This window comes from Macaca nemestrina, chromosome 12 (genome assembly GCF_043159975.1).
Source record: "Macaca nemestrina isolate mMacNem1 chromosome 12, mMacNem.hap1, whole genome shotgun sequence".
NCBI classification, from domain to species: domain Eukaryota; kingdom Metazoa; phylum Chordata; class Mammalia; order Primates; family Cercopithecidae; genus Macaca; species Macaca nemestrina.
In genome coordinates, this window is record NC_092136.1 from 12848553 (window position 1) to 12869234 (window position 20682).

Consider the following 20682-nt stretch of genomic DNA (forward strand, 5'->3'; position numbering starts at 1 on the left):
GTTAGCCAGGATGGCCTCAATCTCCTGACCTCGTGATCCCCCCGTCTCGGCCTCCCAAAGTGCTGGGATTACAGGCTTGAGCCACCGCGCCCGGCCGTTTGTTTGTTTTTTTAACTGTCAATCTCTCTCCAGTATGACTAGCCCTTGTATTTCCCACGTTCACATCTTCTGGTGCCTACTTCTCTTCCTCTCTCTTTCCTCCCTCTCAAGCCTCTCTCTCTCTTTCTTTTTTTTTTTTTTTTTGAGACAGGGTCTTATTCTGTCACTCAGGGTGGAATGTAGTGGGATGGTCATGGCTTACTGCAGCCTCAACCTCCCACGCTTAAACAGTCCTCTGGCCTCAGGCTCCAAGTAGCTGGGACTAAGGGCATGAGCCACCACACCCAGCTAACTTGTATTTTCTGTAGAGACAGGGCTTCACTATGTGACCCAGGCTGGTTTCCATCTGCTTGGGTCAAGTGATCCACCTGCCTCAGCCTCTCAAAGTGCTGGGATTACAGTGAACCACAGTGCACCTGGCCCTCTCTCTCTTAATGGAAACATAGTATTTTACATATTTTTTGGGTACCTGTGATATTCTGTTACATGCATAGAAAGAGTAATGATCAAGTCAGGGTATTTGGAGTATCCATCACCTTAAGTATGGGTTGATCCTGGCACTCATATGAAGAACTTGATGGTCCTGACGATGCCTGCCTAAGTTTTGGGGGCACCAGATGGAATCCCTTCACTCAAGGCTGCCACCAGATGGAAGGGAGGGAGTTTGGAGCCCAAGGATGGGTGCTGGTTTTGGGGGCACAGCTTGTCTTGGGCCCACATGGGAATTTTGAGCAGAGGAGAAGTATATTTGGGAAGTAGAAAGAAGATTCCCCAGGCAGAAACCTGCAAGCGCCTTAACACATTCATTTGAATGCCTGATTGTGCACTCACTGTGTATCGTGCAGGGATGCTGTAGCTGCTGGGGGTACATCCCTGAGCATGGTAGGAATAGGCCACGCCTTTGGTGCATTTGTGATCAGTTCAAGGGAAAGCTGGTGTGGAAGGGGCTCTTTCTTTCCACCTGGATGGATATTTGGATCGCATTGAGGGGAAGCTCTCTGATTGGTGAAGATGTTAATGTTTCTCCATATTGGAGATTTTAGCACCCTGAGGGATGCTGGTATGCTTGCTGACACCAATTCAGGGGTATGGCAGAGAGACTCTAGGATGGCCCTCAATTATTCATGCTGCTGGTGTTCACACCCCTGTGTAATCCCCTCCCCTTTTGTGTAGGCAGGACTTGCTTCTAACCAACAGGATACAGCAAAGTAGATGGGACGTTGCTTCTGCAATTACATTATACAGGCTCGTAGCTTGTGTCTTGCTAGCACACTCTCTGTATGGACTCTTCCCCTTGCTGGCTCTGAGAAAGAAAGCTGCCCTATGAAGAGGCCCAAGGGGAAGGAACCAAGGGTGGCCTCCAGCCAACAGCCAGCAAGGAAGTCAGGCCTTCAGTGTGACAATCTGTAAGTAACTGAATCCTGCCAGCAACCATGTGAGCATGGAAGCAGATCCTTCTCCAGTCGAGCCTCAGATGAGACCACAGACCAGGCTGACATCCCTGACTGACAGAGGCCTCTGTTGAATGGAGCCTGGATTCTTGAGCCACAGAAACTGTGAGATAGTCAATGTGAGTTGTTGTAAGTCATGAAATGTGTGTTAAGTTGTCATCAGTGTCTTCAGCAATAGAAAACAGGACTGGAAACCTCGTTGAAATCTCCAGAAAGATCCACCTGGCTGCCTCTTGCTCTTCTGTGTTTTGAGACCTTTTCAGTGCTCTGCTAGGTGGTTTTCTGCTCAGGCAATGTGAGTGATCTGAAATGGGGAAAGGTGACATTGTTGGTCAGGTCATCTGCAAACCCCCTCAACACAGCAGTGCTTATATTTCTGTGGCTCTTTGTGCTTTTCTGAATGCTTTGAATTATTTTTAAAAAGAATTATTATGCGATTACCCCCAGTTTTTCCCAACTGACATAGCTCAGAGGGGTTAAGTGATCAGTGCAGGTTCACATAACCAAGTAATGACACAGGTGGGAGCTGAACCTGGGTCTCAGGGGACTCTGGTCCCTGACCAGACTGTGTGACCATGTACATCCACCTGGTTTCTGTTCATGGGTTAGTGTGTGACATGTACATTCTATGATGGCTGCAGCCTCCATCCCAGGAGCACTTGGAGAAGCCATTCCACTCAGCCCCTGTTACCAGAGGAACCCTTGGGATGGAAAAGGGAATCCTGATTCTGCCATCACATGCTCCCATGAGATCTGATTGTCAGCCAGGGCTGATCCGTGGCTGCCAGCAAGGAAGCCACATCATCTCATTGTACCAGACTGGCCCAGCAGAAAGATTAGATAACAACGTTTATTTTGCCATTAGCCCTGCCTGGTCCTCAGTATGGTAGTGCCTGGCTTTCAGGGGCACTGGTTGCAGTGTCTCTGATGCAGGGTAGCCCCTGCCAAGGGCCCAGGTGTTCAGAAATGTTCCATGAACGAATCAAATCAAGCAATGCAATGAGATCTAAGGAACCCAATTATGGCAAGCCTGAGACGGAGCACTTAAGCAAGATAAGTGTTATCGAGCTGGTCTGATAGGCATTGTGGCGGCTGGTCCCCTAGCAGCTTTCAATCAAGGTCTCACCCCAGGGACATGATCTTCCAACAACAAAGAGAACAATGTGTTTTCCACTCCCCAGTCCCAGAGCTGGGCTGTTTCTCCAAAGATGCAAGCAGGTTTTTAAAGTTAAATTTATGATAACATTTTTGGCTCAACTATAGAAGTAATACATGATCATTTTAGATTATTCATAGGTAAATAAAAATTGTGAAATGACTTATAACCCCGCTACCCAGCGCTAACGACCGTTAGCATAGTAAATTAATATATTGGTTTACTTGCAAATATAGCACCACAAGATATGGCACATGTTGCTTTGCAACCAACCCGTTTTGATGAGCTCAGCTCACATCTGCTGTGCTACTTTCTCTGTAACCTGAACCTGCTTTTAAAAGAAATACCATGGTCCTGTATTTTGCAAGTAATTTTTTAGAAATCTACGTTATCATTTTTAAACCTTTCTTGAAATACAATATGCACACAGAAAGGTGCATATCATAAGAAACAGCTTGATGAATTTTCACAAACCAAGCACACGCATGTAACCACAACCCAGACCCAGCAAAAGAGCATGTCAGGTACCCCCGGACTGCACCCCAGGCTCTTCCCAGTCACTACCCCAGTGCCAAACCAAGCATATCACTACTCTAATATCCAAACAGCAAAGATACATTTCACCTGTTTTTGTACTTTTGATAAGCAGTACCACATAACAAGCACTTTATTTGCATTGAGCTTCTTTGCTCAAAATCATGTTTAGTTGAGGCATCCGCGACTGGTGTCGTGTGGAGTTGTTACTCAGTCCTGTTCATTGCTATGTATTATTCTACTGCATCAATATACCCTTTACTTATCTCTTTTTCAGTTCCTAGGCATTTGGGTAGCTTCCAGTGTGGGGTTCTTAGGAACAGTGCTCTATGAATATTCTCTTATAATATACATCTTCGTTCTTTTCCTCTTATTTATTTATTAAAAACAATGGAAATGAAGTCTTTCTATGTTGCTCAGGCTGGTCTTGAACTCTTGGGCTCAAGCCGTCCTCCCACCTTGGCCTTTCCAAGTGCTGGGGTTACACCGTGAGCTACTGGGCCGGCTCCTTTCTTTTTAATTCAAATGTAATAATTGTCCATATTTATGGGTACATAGGGGTGTTTCTGTACATATAATGTTTAGTGATCAGATCAGAGTAATTAGCATATTTATAGTCTTGACATTGATCATTCTTTTGCTTTTCTTGGAGACAGAATCTTGCTCTGTTGCCCAGGCTGAAGTGCAATGGCGCCATCTCGGCTCACTGCAACCTCTGCCTCCCAGGTTCAGGAGATTCTCCTGTCTCAGCCTCCCAAGTAGCTGGGAATTACAGACATGTGTCACCATGCCTGACTAATTTTGTATTTTTAGTACAGATGAGGTTTCACCATGTTGACCTGGCTGGTCTGAAACTCCTCATCTCAGGTGATTCACCTGCCTCAGCCTCCCAAAGTGCTGGGATTACAGGCATGAGCCACTGAGTCCGGCCAGCATATGCATTTTTAGTTTTTGTGGGGAAAAGAAAGAGATCAGCCTGTTACTGTGTCTATATAAAAAGAAGTAGATATAAGACACTCCATTTTGTTCTGTATTTGAGATGCTGTTAATCTGTGACCCTACCCCCAACCTTGTCTTTGCAAGAGACATGTGCTGTGGTGACTCAGGGTTTAATGGATTTTGGGCTGTGCAGGATGTGTCTTTGTTAAACAAGTGCCAGAAGGCAGCTTGCTGGTTAAAAGTCATCACCATTCCCTTAATTTCAACTACCCAGGGACAGTACAAGGCCAAAGGTCGCAGGGACCTCTGCCTAGGAAAGCTAGGTATTGTCCAAGGTTTCTCCCCATGTGATAGGCTGAAACAATGCTGCTGAAAGGTTTATGGAGATGTTTGCATATGCATCTCAAGGCACATCATTTTCCTTTAAACTTATTCATGTCACAGAGATTTTTGTTCATATGTCTTACTGCTGATTTCCTCCCTACAATGATCCTATTGTCCAGCCACTCCCTTATCTTTAAGATGGTAGAGTTAATTATCGGTAAATACTAAGGGAACTCAGAGACTGGTGCTGGCGTGGGTCCTCTGTAAGCTGAGCGCCGGTTCCCTGGGCCCACTTTTTCTTTCTCTATACTTTGTCTCTGTGTCTCATTTCTTTTCTCAAGTCTCTCGTTCCACCTAACGAGAAACACCCACAGGTGTGGAGGGGCAGGCCACCCCTTCAAGTTTTGACAGAAACGGCCACATCGTGCTCCTTAGGGTGGTGCCAATTTACACTTCCACCAGCAATGTGTCGGAGTGATCATTTGGGACAGGTGAGGATGGATGGGGCAGGAGACCTGTGAGATTAAAATAACACTCCTAGACGAGTGTGAATGAAAAGAACAGAAGGAGCTGTGCTTAGACCCCCCAAGGCCCTTAGAGGAAGATGCATGAAGCAGAGACCTGAGACTGCAGCAAAGGCTTGTGAATTCATCGTCTCTCGTGCAGCAACATAGGGAGGATCCCTTCGGATATGTTGGCACGGGGCTTTCTGGTCAAATGATCTGTCTAATGAGGAAGCTGTTCTTTTTTTTTTTTTTTTTTTTTTGAGACGGAGTCTCGCGCTGTGTCACCCAGGCTGGAGTGCAGTGGCGCGATCTCGGCTCACTGCAAGCTCCGCCTCCCAGGTTCACGCCATTCTCCTGCCTCAGCCTCCAAGTAGCTGGGACTACAGGCGCCCGCCACCACGCCCGGCTAGTTTTTTGTATTTTTAGTAGAGACGGGGTTTCACCACGTTAGCCAGGATGGTCTCGATCTCCTGACCTCGTGATCCACCCGCCTTGGCCTCCCAAAGTGCTGGGATTACAGGCTTGAGCCACCGCGCCCGGCCGAGGAAGCTCTTTAGATGCTGGCTGGGTTGAGGAATCCCAGGGTGGGAATGGAAGAGGTGCTAGGAGAGAGAGGCTGAGCTGCAGCTGCTGGGGTTGAGATGGGGGAGGAAGGAAGGATGGGGCCAGGCGCAGGAGAACGGATAGCATCCAGGAAGGCCTACCCGTATCCCTGGAGCCTAGCACACTGCCTAGCTTCAAAGTAGCTACGTGGGAAATGTCAGAAAAAGAAATCCAGCAAAGGAGCCAGGACAGGGTGAAATTCCTTCCCAGAAACTTGAGAAATCCACCTGCTTATCCCATGACAAAATGTGAGGAGGATGGAATGTTGGTGGGGGTGGGAGCTGACCCCCCTGTTGTCATTCACATGGCCTTTGTCAAACCCTCTCCACATCTCATACTCTCATCCTATCTGAGTTGTTTCCTTTTAAAACATCATCGCTAATCAGTCATTCAGCAACAATTTAGGGACCACCTACTATGTGCCAAGCCCTGTTCTTTCTGCTCAGGCTTCAACCCTAAATACGATAACCATCCCTGCCCTTGTGAATCTGAAACACTTAAATGTGTCGTTACAAGTCGTGCCAAGTACCATGAGGGATAAGGTGGGCCCAGGCTCTATGGGAGAGTGGTCAGGGAGGGCTGATCACTTTTACAGGGAAGTGACTTTTTTTTTTTGAGGTGGAGTTTCACTCTTTTTGCCCAGGCTGGAATACAATGGCATGATCTCAGCTCACTGCAACGTCTGCCTCCTGGGTTCAAGCGATTCTCCTGCCTCAGCCTCCCGAGTAGCTGGGATTACAGGTGCCCGCCACCACGCCAAGCTAATTTTTTGTATTTTTAGTAGAGATGGGATTTCACCATGTTGGCCAGGCTGGTCTCCAATTCCTGACCTCAGTTCATCTGCCCACCTCGGCCTCCCAGAGTGCTGGGATTATATGTGTGAGCCACCGCACCTGGTTGGGAAGTGACATTTAAGCCACGTCTGCAGATGCTAGGTGTTAGCAAGTCAAGAAAGAGGGAAAGGCAACCCAGGCAAAGGAAACAGCATGTGCAAAGTCTGGAGGTGGGAAAGCACTTGGGTTATCGTGGCTGTGGGAGCCAGGGTGGAGGGAGCTCAGGGCAGTGGGATCAGAGTGAGGCAGGGAAGGTTTTGAGGGAAAGGAGCACACAGGACCTGGAACTATGCCAAAGATTTGCTGTTTTGTTCCAAAGGCAATGGCAAGAAGGCATTAAGAGTTTTAAGCAAGGAAGGGATGAGACGAAATGTATGTTTCATAAAGTTGACTCAGCTATGGAAAGTGGGCTTGGGAGGGTGAGAGTGACCCCGGGGAGACTGGGCGTTGGAGATCATCCCTGGCCCTCCTACAGCCCAGCTCCAGCCTCTGGCCCTGCCTTCAGCAGACAGCCTGGGTTGGCTGTCACCAGAAGCAGGAGCTATGGAAATTTTCCCAGTGTGCATGCTGAGAGGCCCAGGGCTGTAATAGACTTCCTAGCAAGAGAGAGTCTGAGATCAAGCTGAGCTGAGTTAAAATGAAACAGATCACTTTGCAGCAGGACTTATCAGAGCCTTTGATTGGGAACTGTAGCTGGTGAGCCCTGGGGAAGGGCCTGGAACGTAGCGTGTTCTGTACTTATTTTGAAACTGTTTTCCATTGTACGTTTTGCTACCAAGCTCAGTCTGAGAAACTGCTCCATTTCCTCTTTACCTTTCTAGGGAATATATGCTACTGAGCGTGCTTAATTCTCTGTCTCACAGCCTCTGATCAGGGAAGTGGAACACCATTCTGTTTGTTACAGACGGGGAAACAGATGTGTTCAGGGTCTTGTGCCTGGGACCTTGCGGGAGATTGACAGTGAGTCTCGGTCACCAGCGAATCACAGGCGCGTCCTGGAAGATTGTGGGGTGTCAGCTTCTTCCACTTCTCCTGTCCATGTCTTGCAGACAACACTGCCCTGTCCTGTCTACTTAGGGACGTCGCCGTTAGTGTCCACCTCTCCTGTCTCTCCTGATTGCTTTCTTTTCCTCATGATCTTTGTCTCTTTTTTTTTTTGAGCTGCAGTCTCACTCTGTTGCCCAGGCTAGAGTGCAATGGTGCGATCTCAGCTCACTGCAACCTCCACCTTCCCGGTTCAAGCGATTCTCCTGCCTCAGCCTCCCGAGTAGCTGGGATTCCAGGCACGCACCACCACGCCCAGCTAATTTTTGCATTTTGAGTAGAGACGGGATTTCACCATGTTGGCCAGGCTGGTCTCAAACTCGTGACCTGTCTGTCTCAGCCTCCCAAAGTGCTGGGATTACAGGTATGAGCCACTGCTCCCAGCCTTGTCATAATCTCTTATTGGTTTTGGGAGAAGTAAGAAGTTGACTCCCTCAACTAAGAGCTTCAGTGCTATTTTTTCTTTTTTTCTCTCTCTTTTCTTTCTTTCTTTCTTTTTTTTTTTTTTTTTTTGAGATGGAGTCTCTCTGTGTTGCCCAGGCTGGAGTTCAATGGCACGATCTCAGCTCTCACTGTCCCTTCTATGAGAAGAGAAAGAGCCCAGCATTTTTGGCCCCCAGGTCTTTTTATGATGCTTCCAGCACAGCCCCCTGCAGGCCTCTGTCTTCCTGGCTCTACCATGAAGTGTCCGCTGCTGGGGTCACCCTGTTGGCTGCCATCCAAGTGGATGTGGTCATTTTGGTCCCTGCCCTGGCGTTCTAACCCCAGTGATGTGAAGGAAAAAGACCAGCAAAGAGAAGCAGCTCCACAAAACCTGTTTCAGTAGGTTATGTTTTTATTCTACATTATTGGTAAGACAGGGAACAGGGCCAAGACCTTCGCACTCCCCTGGGAAGGACAGTCAGGAGAATTAGATACATCTAAAGTGGGCAGAGGACGGAGGTCAGATCTTCCTGGGAGGTGGCTGGAAAGACTTGGGCTTAAGCCACGGGAGCCAGGCCGACCTGGTTGTTTGCCCTGTCGAAGACAGTGAAGTACTGGCGGATGAAGACATCACCCAGGATCCAAAGCTCTCCAGATTCGGTGGGGACGTCCATGCCCTGGAAGCCGCTGATGCAGCTGCCCTGGCTCTGGAGAAAAGGAGAATAAAAGTGGAGTTGAGACGCCGATTCAGCAGTGACAGGCACTGAGTGATAAACATCCAGGGCGCCCTGGTCCAGCTGCAAGGCATGTGCAAGGAGGAGCTTCCTGGCTCGGTGTCCAGGGACTCGGCTGTTGTTGGCCTGGAGTCGGCCTGTAGAAGCTGTCCACAGCACGATTGGTTTCTACGCATTATTGGACATTATCTGGCGTTTCTGGCAGGCACAGGAACCCTGACATCAGCATCAGAGCTAAGGCCTTGGGGAGAATTCAGCTGGTAGGAAGGAGTGTGAAAACTCAGCCCACACAGCCTTTTCTCATGATTATTCTGATCCCGACCAGGGGCAAACTGGAGGAGCTGTTAGCCCTCTTGCCTCACTAAGTCACTGGGCTGTGACCTTGTCTGCACGTCACCTGGGGAGCTTTGAACCCCCGTAGCCCATCCCATTGCTCAGGCCTTGCCCCAATCAAATCACTGGGGGAGCCCAGGCATCAGTGCTTCTTGTTGAGTAACATCAGTCCACTGGCAAAATCAGTTTTCCACCTGACGTTATAATAATAGAAGGGAGAGTTTTCCTGTGGCTCGTGTAGCTAAAGATTTGCTACCTGGTAGAGATGGTAGGTTTGTCGGAAGCCCCAGCCTATGGAAATGAGGATTTCCATTTGTCCAACCCTTGGTAGCTCTGATGTGATCAGTCTCACTTGGTTAACCTAACCACACTCTGAGGGTGGGGAAAGCTGCCATGTCTACATTTTGGAAGAGAAAACTGAGGCTGAGATGAGTTGTATCTTGCTCAGAATCAATGGGCTGGTAATTCAGACCCAGGACTTGGACCCAGGGATCCAAATAGAATCCTCTTTTCCCTCCATTAACCTTTGCTTCACTTGTTCCCTTAGGGGGCTGTATCCGAGTTCTTATTCCTGCGTTTGTTTTCAATCTGTTCCTTCTCTCCGGAGCTGTCTGGGGCAGATGTTCGTCTGCCTCTGCCTCTCGGCTTCAGCTCGTGGAAGCGCACTTTCCCTCTGCAGAGGGGGACTCTGTGGCCACATTCTGTGTGAGCCCCTCTAGTGGATGGTCCAGAGCCCCCTCACCTGCAGGATGTAGGCACTGGGTGGCACAGGATACTGGATTCCATTGATGGTGAAGACGATGTCGGGCAGGCTGCTGATGGCTGAGCAGCTGACCACCATCTGGAAAGAGTGAGGTGAGAAAAGTTGGAAGGGTTTTGGTCCCGTGTGCCTGGCACACCCACTATTTGAGTGTAGAACAGAGCCGTCGGGGCTGGACTCACCTCGCCGTCTGAGTTCTCGCTGGCTCCGATGTCGCTCTGGATGTTGGCAATGGGGCTGGTTGGGCCGGTCAGCAGAGAGGTGCCGGTGTCAACAATGGCCTGGCAGCCCTCAGCGCAGGCGATGGCCTGTCCGTTCATGGTGATGCTGAGAGCAAGGAGCAAGTGAAGGTCCCTGAGCCCTCAGGGGTACATCTCTCCAAGGAGGAACCAGGAGGTGACCCCAGACATTTCTTCCCCACCCATCCATTGGCCAGTGCGTGAAATTTCTGTTCCTCTCATTCACACACTCATTCATCCTGCATTCATTTACCCAACAAATATTTTACAAGTGCCTACTCTCTGCCAGGCATGGGAAACGCAAAGCTAAACCAGACAGCCTCACAGTTCCAGGCTGCAGGGAGCTCCCGGCCTGGCTGGCAAGATAAGTTATGGTGGCAGAAGGGCAGGATGATAACCCAGGTGTGCGGCAGGGAACAAAACAGGGTCCAGGGTGAGAGGCAGTGGAGAGAAGCAGCCAGGGGAGCAGACACCCAGGGATTCCAGGCAGGTGAAGAGAGAAGGAGGACATCAACAGGGGACGGTATGCGGGGAGGGACAGAGACCAGAGGACTGGGGCAGGAGTTGGAGGAACTGGTGAAATTCTAGCATGGCTGGGCAGACATGAGGTGATCAATGTGTCCTGGTTTACCTGGGATGATCCTAGTTTTAGTACTGAAGTCTTTGTCATGGGAAATTGTTCACTCTTGAGAAATGACTTCACATAATTTCTTAGCCATTTTGCCCTACTTCTAGACTGAAAGTGACACATTTCCTCAAGTTGGAGGAGCGTGTGCTGGGTCCCAGGCCCCTTAAATTGAGATGTGTGGACAGGTGGTCACCCAGCTTTCCCCAGGGATGCTGGTGGATTGTTCTGCCTCCGTGACTATTAGGACGGTGGCTATCTGACCCTTGAAGAGTCTCGGCTTCCCAGACAGCTCTTCCCTCCTCCGCCCGGGACGTGTCTTTCTAGGGTTTCTCTGGCTGGGCCAACTTCCGCCTTCCCCCTGGAGTGTGTTCCCCTGTGTCAGCTGTTCTCGGGGGGATTCTGGAAAGCTGGTTAGCTATGAATCCATAAGGAAATGGAATCTGGGGCCCAGGCCTCGATGCTGCCCATCCATGGCAGTCTCACCTGTCCACGGAGATCTGCCAGTAACCCTCGACAGAAACAGGAACCCAGTTCAGACTTCCAGTGTAGTAAGAAGAGTCAATGCCACCAAATATCACCACGCTGCCACTCTGGTCATCACTGTGGAAAGTGAGGGAAGAAGACATGAATTTCTCTGTTCGTTCATTTGTGTGAACAACTGCTGTTGGCTCCTCAGAGCTACCCTTGATTGGGCACTTGGCAGGGCTGTCCTGGGGTGTGACAAATGTGGTTTCTTGTCCTCTTAGGCCAGGGCCCACGCAGTGGACACTGTCACTGTTATTTCCACTTACCATGAGGACACTGAGCCTGAGGGAGGTGAGGTCACCTGCCCAAGGTCACACAGCAGGGGAGTGGTGGAACTACGTATGGAAGAACACGGGTCTTTTAGGTTGAGTGTGTGGTTTCCACCGTGGTACTCACTCTAGTTGCCATGGCGACCCCAGGGATGTGAATGGGTGACAGTGTCGGCTCTTAAGGACTTGATGGTGGAGATCTCTTGTTCTTAGCTGGGAGCAGTTTTGCCCCCAGGGGAATGTCTGGAGACATTTTGGATTGATTGGGTGGGGGTAGTGGATGCTACTGGCATCTAATGCTTAGAGGCTGGGGATGCTGCCAAACGTCCTACAATGCATGGGACAGTCCCTGGCAAGGACTTATGCTGGTCTGAAATGTTAATAATGCCCAGATTGAGAGACTCAGATCTAGCTGGGGAGATACAACGGCCCCACGTGAAATATTTAAGTGCTCATAAAGGCAGATTATGTTTCAGAGCCACCTTGAACATCAACTGGCCAAGAGGAACACATGACAAAGAGCCTTCCTGTTGTAAATTGCAGGAGTCCTTGTTATTTCAATATTCATTTTCTAAATCTCTGCAGTTTCAGGGTAGATGCAGAAGCAAATGTAGATGGCAATAAGAAATCAGTCATCGGAGAACTGGCCATGTGTAAAACAGGACCCCCTCACTGAACCCACCCACCTTTTCTGTGAACATCTCACAGTGTAATGCTATACAGTGAGGACCTAGACACATAGTTACCAACCGAGGAAACAAGTGAATGACGGCGAACCCTTTCAAAAGAGGAGGACGTTCGTGAGTGTTAGAGGAACGTTGAGTGTCTTAAGAAAGTGGATGATGCCCTCAGATGTTCTTGCGTAACACTCTACTCAGCCCAGATTGACATTTGATTTATTCTTTGTTCATTTGTTTGTTTGTTCATGTATTTCTTTGTTCATTCCTAGAATTAGCCCATGGTCACAAATGGAACCTAGGTTTTATTAAATCACAAAAGAAACTTGCTTTCATGATTTAAAAATGTCATCATCCATGATATATCTTGATCAAATCTTTTCATTTTTGTGTTATGGAATTTTGTTCTGTTTTAAGTGTATTCACTTTATTTATTTATTTATTTATTTATTTATTTATTTATTTTCTGAGATGGAGTCTCGCTCTGTTGCCCAGGCTGGAGTGCAGTGGCATAATCTTGGCTCACTGCAACCTCCACCTCCCAGGCTCAAGCGATTCTCCCTGCCTCAGCCTCCCGAGTAGCTGGGTGTACTGGTGCCTGCCACCACGCCTGGCTAATTTTTGTATTTTTTAGTAGAGACAGGGTTTTGCCATGTTGGCCAGGCTGGTCTTGAACTCCTGACTTCAGGTGATCCTCCTGTCTCAGACTCCCAAAGTGCTTGCATTACAAGCATGAACCACCATGTCTGGCCAAGTGTATTCATTTTTTTTTTTTTTTTTTTTTTTGAGACGGAGTCTTGCTCTGTCGCCCAGGCTGGGGTGCAGTGGCCAGATCTCAGCTCACTGCAAGCTCCGCCTCCCGGGTTTACGCCATTCTCCTGCCTCAGCCTCCCGAGTAGCTGGGACTACAAGCGCCCGCCACCTCGCCCGGCTAGTTTTTTTTTGTATTTTTTAGTAGAGATGGGGTTTCACCGTGTTAGCCAGGATGGTCTTGATCTCCTGACCTCGTGATCCACCCGTCTCGGCCTCCCAAAGTGCTGGGATTACAGGCTTGAGCCACCGCGCCCGGCCAAGTGTATTCATTTTTAATGACATCTTTGGGGGCCAAGGATGAAGGAACTGGCACTGAAGGGCAAATGGCTGATGACATTTGAATTGTGCACATCAAGAGGATAAAGTCGCTGGTAAATGAGGTGGAGTGCACATGGCCCATCAGAGAGAGACTTGGTACTATCTGTCTGCAAAGACACATTTCTGTAGCCTCAGACATTGACTTTCCAAATGCCTTGCTTCCCTAGACCCTCTCCATCGCAGCCAGCCTCGGACAGCTCCTGCTGGGCCAGAACACTGACCTCTGGAGGGGGAGGTGGGAGGAGGCCCCTCTCCACCCAACTTACGCGCTCAGGTAGACAGAGAAGAGGTCCTGAGAAACCAGGCCCTGGTTCCAGATGTTGTCAAAGACAGGTGTGGCCCCGGAGGAGGAAATGCTGGGGTAGGCCAGCCCCAGGATGCCGTCGAAGGGAGCATAATACAGGAAGGAGCCGGGTTCGGTCTCGCTCAAGCCGAAGATCTGATTGGTGTCTGAGATGCCTCCAACCTGGGTGGGGGAACCGAGATGATATTCACCCTCAGGTCACGTTCACTGAGCTCTGGGTGCCAGCCTCAGGCCTACAGCTGCCCTGGTTCATCCCATGCAGGACTTGGCTGCCAGGGTATCAGCCCGGAAGGAGGGGAGAGGGATCATCTCCTGGAATGCTCGTTCCTCTGCTGGAGGTAACCATGGCATCTGATCTGCAGATGGCCACGGTCTATGACTCAGTGTGAGATTTTGCTGGAGAACCGATATTCGCTGTGTGTTTGTGTTACGGATGAACAAATGCAAAGCAGACCCCGGACGAATCAGGGCCTTTGACCCCTGCCATGCCCCAAAAGTAGCAGAGAGGGCTTGTGGAGATTTCCTGACGTGCGGGGGCTGCAGGTCGGGAGAAGGAGGAAGAAGAGGAGGTGCTAGTAGAGAATTGAGCCTTTACGGACTCTCTCCACCCTCCATAACATTCTGCTTGGGTGGAGCTGAGGCTGGCTTATGGCTCCCGGCAGCCCACCCTTTTACTCACTGCCACCCGAGTTAGCAATGTCTGTGACATCTCTGCTGCTTCTCCCCCAGCCCGTACCCCCAGTCAGGTTACTTTTGTGATCACCGAGACTCATCGTGCTGGAATAAGCTTATTCTGGGGGTGCCTGATGGCGGGATGCAGCGGCAGCCTGCAGGCGCCCACCTTGACAGTGTCGTATCCGAGGATGCCTGTCATGCTGCCGGTGCCGTAGGTGATGGAGACTGTCCCGCTGGTGGACTGGTAGGTGGAGGAATCCTGAGGGTTGAAGCGGTTGTGGTTGGCTGCAAGGGCAAGCGGTGATTGTCAGTCTCAGAGCTGGGTGAAGGTCACAGGCTGGGATGTCTTCCTGGGATGGGGTGCCCTGGCCCCAGGAAGGGCTCTGGAGGTGAGCAGTGACCTTTCCCCCTAGACCCTTGTACCCCAAGAGACCCCAGGTTCTGTCCTGTCTCATTGAACTCCTGGGACCATTCACTGATGGCAGGTTCCCAGCCAACCCCAAGGGCCTCCCGGGGACTCCCCAGGCCAACACTGAGCTGAGCGGGCTGGTGGCTGCCCAGTGATGAGCGCTTTCACCCTCCAGCCCCCAGCCGGTGCTCCCGTTATGATGTGGAAGAAGCTGGAGGCACCTCATCTTAATTAAAACTCAGGTGAATACATTAGAAGAGGAAGGAACCTGTAACACATATTACTCATGACCTCCAAAGACAAGCTCTCTTTCGTTAGCAAACAATGATTTTTCCTTTTTTTTAAACGAGCTCAGCACTCACCTCTAGCATGTCCTAGTGGGCTATTCTACAGCCCGTTGGCCCTGTCGTGCTTTGGGCCCCTACACATCCTCTCCCAGGCTGTGGTTATTTTGGGGAGCTTCTCTCTGCCCTCAGACTGGGAAGTCTTTGACCACAGGGATCATATCATTCATCCCTTTACCCCGTGGAGCACCTGTGCCCAGTGCCTGGCACGTAGTAGGTGCTCAGTAAATGCCTGTCGAGTGGCTCCAGCAGGTTTGTGGGGGAGGTGTCTGAAGCCCACGGGTGTCCAGGGTTCCCCAGGGTCAGCTGGTGCTGGGGAGCGAGAGTGGGGTGGGGCGGGCTGGGAACTTACTGCACGCGAGACTGGAGCAGTAGACTGAGGGCACCCACAGGTTGGAGGATCCGGTGTCAAAGATCACGGTGAAATCCTGGGCAGGGGTTCCGATGCCGATAGTGCCGAAGTACTCCATCTGCCGAGGCCGGGACAGGGCAGTTCATGGACCGGGGTCTCTCTGTCGGGGCCTCCCTAGGGGCTCTCTCTGGGTCATCTCCTCGGTTGCCCTCTCTACCTTTTCCTTCCCTCCTCACAGTTCTTGTCTTTCTCTTCCCAGCCACCGCCTTCATCCTTCAAAGCCCAGCCCTGGTATCCCTTCCTCCTTGAAGTCTTCCCTGATTGCTCCCCCAATTTACCCTCTGCTCTCTCCTAAGCACCACAAGCACCTAACAATCTGCTGCTCCCTATTCAGCCATTGTCTTGGATGTCACAGTCTTCCCATCCTTACAGCACAGAGTATCTGGGTGGAACCTTCTAGCACCAGGCAAGTGACAGCTTAAGTGCTTGTGCCTTAAATTGTTTATCGGAAGCTAAGCAAGCTACCTAAAGATGGAAACCTGGCCGATTTTCTTATTTCTACATCTAGATGTGTACAGTAGGTTGCAAGAAAGGGCATTGCCAGTATTTTTCTTCTTCTTCTTCTTCTTTTTTTTTTTTTTTTTTTTTTTTTGAGGCAAGTCTCGCTCGGTTGTCCAGGCTGGAGTGCAGTGGCATGATCTCGGCTCACTGCAGCCTCTGCCTCCTGGGTTCCAGTGATTCTCCTGCCTCAGCCTCCCAAGTAGCTGGGATGACAGGTGTGTGCCATCACTCCTGGCTAATTTTTGTATTTGTAGTAGTGACGGAGTTTCACCATGTTTCCAGGCTGGTCTCAAACTCCTGACTTCAAGTGATCCACCCACCTCAGCCAACCAACCAGTATTTTTCTTCTGAGTGGCAGCATTTTCCCCCCTCGCTGGCTCTGTTCCTGCCACACTGGTCTGCTTGCTGCTCCTTGGCGATGAGCAGTCCCTCCTGCCCTAGGGCCTTTGCACTGGGTATTTCTTGTGCTATGAAAATGTTTATTCTAGATCTTTCTTTGGTTGATCCTTTTTTCAAAAATCAATCATTCAGGTCTCTAGTCAAATGTCCCCTCTGCCAACAGGCCTTCTGTGACCACTTTATCTAAATTTGCCCTCTCTCGATCTTCTTTTTCCTCATACTCCAATTAATTAATTTGTCTTGGCCCTCATCAGTACCTGAAATTATCCTCCACGCTTGCTTATCTGTCATCCCCTTTAGAATATAAGCTCCAGGAACTTTGTTTATTCACCATCATTTTGGCAACTTGCATAGCCTCTGGCACATAGAGAGGTGCCAATATTTGCTAAATATTTGTTAACTAAATAAATGCGCTAACTAAGCCTCTTACCAAGGGCCTGCCAGACCCCATGCTAAGCACTCCAGAAAACATGATTGCGTGAATTCCTGGCAACAACCTCTGTTGGTAGATATTAGTGTTTCTGTTTTCCAGACCAAGAAACGGGCTCAGAGGATTTAAATGTCTTGGCCAAGGTCCTGTGGCTTAGAGGCGCTAGAACCCACTTTTGCATCAGGTCTGCTGGATGGCAGAGGCCAATCTCTGAACCACAGTCATCACTGCTCTGTGCCCTCTGCCCTGTGCCAGGCACAGAGGGGACATACGATATCTGTGGGAAGGCAGGGTGTTTGCTGTCGGGTCTCAAATAATAAAGTCAGAGTGATCTTTCTGAAACTCGGATCTGATTTTGTCACCCCCTGTTTAAGATAAATCAGTGGCAGTTAGGATGGAGCCTCTCTCCGTCCACCCCTCGGCTCCTCGGGCCGCAGTCTGCAGCACCCTTCTTCCCTCCCTCTGGACTCTCCTTCAAATGCCCTGTGCTCCCGCCTGCACAGGGTTCGGCACAAGTGATCAGGCTGTGCGGAGTTCTGTCTTCTCTTGGAAATTCCCGCTCTTCCTGCATGGCTCCCGGGAGGCTCCCTGCCCAAGTGGCAGAGTCTTGTAGTGTGACACCTTCACTCTGTGGTCCTCCTGCTGCCTGTTCTTTTCATTGGTTTGCAAAACTCCTTGATTACTGTCTTTGTCTCCTCGGCTATGACTTTGCTCACCGCGGTTTCCACCTGAGCCCCGCATAGGCCCTGACATGTAAGCACAGGCCCTGACATGTAACGAGGTGCTCAGAAGAAATAAACATTGCATGAATGAGTGAAGGAATGAATGAATGAACAAAAAGCAGCAGCTCTGAGTGTGAGCTTTCCTGCCTGCCCGGGGCCACTGACACCTAGGGGGCAGACCCTGGGTCACTGCCTGGAGCCTCAGAGCCCCGGCCCATCCTCCAAGACCCCAGGGAAACTCTCTTTCCTGCGGGCCAAGTCCTCAGAGCCGGCCCCGCCGCTTGCCCACACACTCACATCCAGGTAGTTCTCCAGGGGCTGTTGGTCTATCAGGGTGGGCGCCTCCGCCTGGGGGAAGTACTTGCTGGCTGGGTTGAGGTTGTGCTTCTTCAGGAAGTCCTTCAGCAGGCCATGCTCGGACAGGTTGCGCCTCAAGGACTTCTTTCTGACGAGGGGGACCCTGTGGATTGGAGGAGGAAGAGGAATTAGGCAAGGATTCTGCTCACCGGGTGCTGTGGCAGCCCCAGAAGGGAAGGGAAGCTGGTCTAAGAGAGGATGAAGGAAGGAAGGGAGACGCTCCCACATCTGTGCAATAATGGAAAGAAGTTAAGCTGCCTAGTGGTGGAGCTGGAACCAAACCCAGGCTGGACTCTTAACCAGCTGGTCTAAGAGAGGAAGATGGAAGGAAGGGAGGAGCTCCCACGTCTGTGCAATAATGCAAAGAAGTTAAGTTGACTAGGGCTGGAGCTGGGAACCAGACTCGGGCTGGGCCCGAGTTTTAACCACATCTGCAGAGCTGCCTCCCAAAAGGGCAGAGAGAGAGGCAGACAAGGGGGATGGAGACAGCCGAAGAGAGAGAGGAAAAAAAGGGAAGAAGGAAGACACAGGAGTAAAGAAGGGCGATGTGGGAGGCAGGCATCTTCACACCCATGCCACCCGGACTCACTTGTGGATGATGCACTCAGAGAGCGCCACCAGACCCAGCAGCAGCAGCCACTTCATGGTTCTTCCCGGGTCCCAACTCCAGGGAGAAGCAAGACGGGAGGAAGGTGCAGAGCAGCAGCATGAGCTGCCCCTTATATACAACTTGGGTCCTGCCTTATCGGACTCTTTGAAAGTCACCGGTTTCCCTGATCCCAAACAGAAAAGCTCCTGATAAGATTGTTGCTGCCCCAAGCCAAGTTCTGATACTGTTCCAGCTGAGGCACTTTCCATTGTAACCTTGCACCATTGTGGGGGTGGGGGGGGTTGACATGGGGGTGGACCCGCAGGGAGAGAGAGGAACAATGACCTGGAGGCCCCTTCCCTTCCCTTGCCTTCCCTTCCCTTCCCTTTCCTTCCCTTCCGTTCCCTCCCCTCCCCTCCCTTCCCCTCCCCTCCCTTCGCCTCCTCTCCCCTCCTGTCCCCTCCCCTCCCCTCCCCTCTCCTCCCTTCCCTTCCCTATTTCTCTCTTTCTCTCTCTCCCCTCCCCTCCCTTCCCCTCCCCTTCCCTTCCCTTCCCTTCTCTTTTTCCCTCTTTCTCTCTTTTTCCTTTTTTTTTGTGACGGAGTTTTGCTCTGTTGTCCAGCCAGACAACAGAGCAAAACTTTCCTTTCCTTTCCTTTCTGGCTTACTTTTGGTGGCAACTGGGCTGAGTCTGGGAAGGAGATGTGCGCAGTACATGGGGGAGGAGGGAGAGAGCACCGGCAGAATGCTGCCTTCCCTTCCTGGAGGAGGCAAACTTGAGACCGGCCAGGTATTTCTTTGGAATCTGTGTCCCTCCCTTTCTGCACCCCTTCTCTTTCTTTTGCTCCCTTCCCACCCTCTCCACTTTTGAGATCCCACCTGGGTGTGATTTCTCCAGGTGCTCCAGGCTTATAACTGGGCTGAAATCAGCTACAATGGAGCACAGCAATCTGGGCAAAGAATTCATACTCGTGGGTGAGTGACTTAGAAAGAGGATGCTTAGCTGGGTGCCGTGGCTCACGCTTGTAATCCCAGTACTTTGGGAGGCTGAGGCAGGTGAATCACCTGAGGTCAGGAGTTCAAGACCAGCCTGGTCAACATAGTGAAACCCCATCTCTACTAAAAGTAGAGAAGTTAGCTGGGCATGGTGGTGGGCACATGTAATCCCAGTTACTCAGGAGGCTGAGGCAGGAGAATCGCTTGAACCCAGGAGGCAGAGGTTGTGAGAGGTGAAGTCGGCTGAGCTTCTGAGTCAAGTGGGGACTTGGAGAACTTTTGTGTCTGGCTAAGGGATTGTAAATGCACCAATCAGCACTCTGTGTCTAGCTAAAGGATTGTAAATGCACCAATCAGAACTCTGTGTCTAGCTAAAGGATTGTAAATGCACCAATCAGCACTCTGTGTCTAGCTAATGGGGTGGAGACTTGGAGAACTTTTGTGTCTACCTAAAGGATTGTAAATGCACCAATCAGCTCTCTGTAAAATGGACCAGTCAGCTCTCTGTAAAATGGACCAATCAAAAGGATGAGGGTGGGGCCAAATAAGGGAATGAAAGCAGGCCACCGGAGCCAGCCGTGGCAACCCTTTTGGGTCACCTTCTAGGCTGTGGAAGCTTTGTTCTTTCACTCTTCTCTTCGCAATAAATCTTGCTACTGCTCAACTCTTTGGGTGTGCACTACCTTTATGAGCTGTAACTCTCACTGCGAAGGTCTGCAGCTTCACTCCTGAAGCCAGCGAGATCACAAATCCACCAGGAGGAAGGAACAACTCTGGACGCCACCTTTAAGAGCTGTTACACTCACTGAGAAGGTCTGCAGCTTCACTCCTGAAGCCAGCAAGGCCACGAACCCACCAGAAGGAAGAAACTCCAGACATATCTGAACATCTGAAGAAACAAACTGTGGACACACCATCTTTAAGAACTGTAACACTCACCGTGAGGGTCCGCGGCTTCATTCTTGAAGTCAGCAACACCAAGAACCCCGGAAGGAACCAATTCTGGATACAGTTGCAGTAAGCTGAGATCCTGCCACTGCACTCCAGCCTTGGCGACAGAGCTAGACTCCGTCTCAAACAAACAAATAAACAAAAAACAAAAAACAAAAAAAGAAAGGAAGAAAGAGGATGCTTACCAAAGCAATGGATCCTCCACTTTGTGAACATTTATTCAGTGGACAAAGTAGAGTGAAAACTCTGATGCATAAATTACTGGGGAGGAGGACAGGGGAGTGGGGTAGTCCCCAGGTAGATAGGAAGCCCTGTCTCAGGGTCTTGTTCTGAAATCAGATCCCCTGGGGCATCCTGAGACTGTCCAGCCATGAGAGCTACAGGTT

At 50.3% G+C, this 20682-nt stretch overlaps 1 protein-coding gene across 1 annotated transcript; it reads right to left on the reverse strand.

Moving 5' to 3' along the window:
• Positions 1–8072: 8072 nt before the first annotated feature.
• LOC105464653 (pepsin A-2/A-3) lies at positions 8073–18406 on the reverse strand. Its single transcript, XM_071074527.1, has 9 exons — positions 18351–18406; positions 17702–17864; positions 15293–15410; positions 14354–14472; positions 13475–13674; positions 11090–11206; positions 9922–10066; positions 9722–9820; positions 8073–8619 (listed from the first exon to the last, which is right to left on the reverse strand). The coding sequence occupies exons 1-9, from the start codon at positions 18404–18406 to the stop codon at positions 8470–8472; spliced, it is 1167 nt and encodes a 388-aa protein (XP_070930628.1). The 3' UTR covers positions 8073–8469.
• Positions 18407–20682: the final 2276 nt, after the last annotated feature.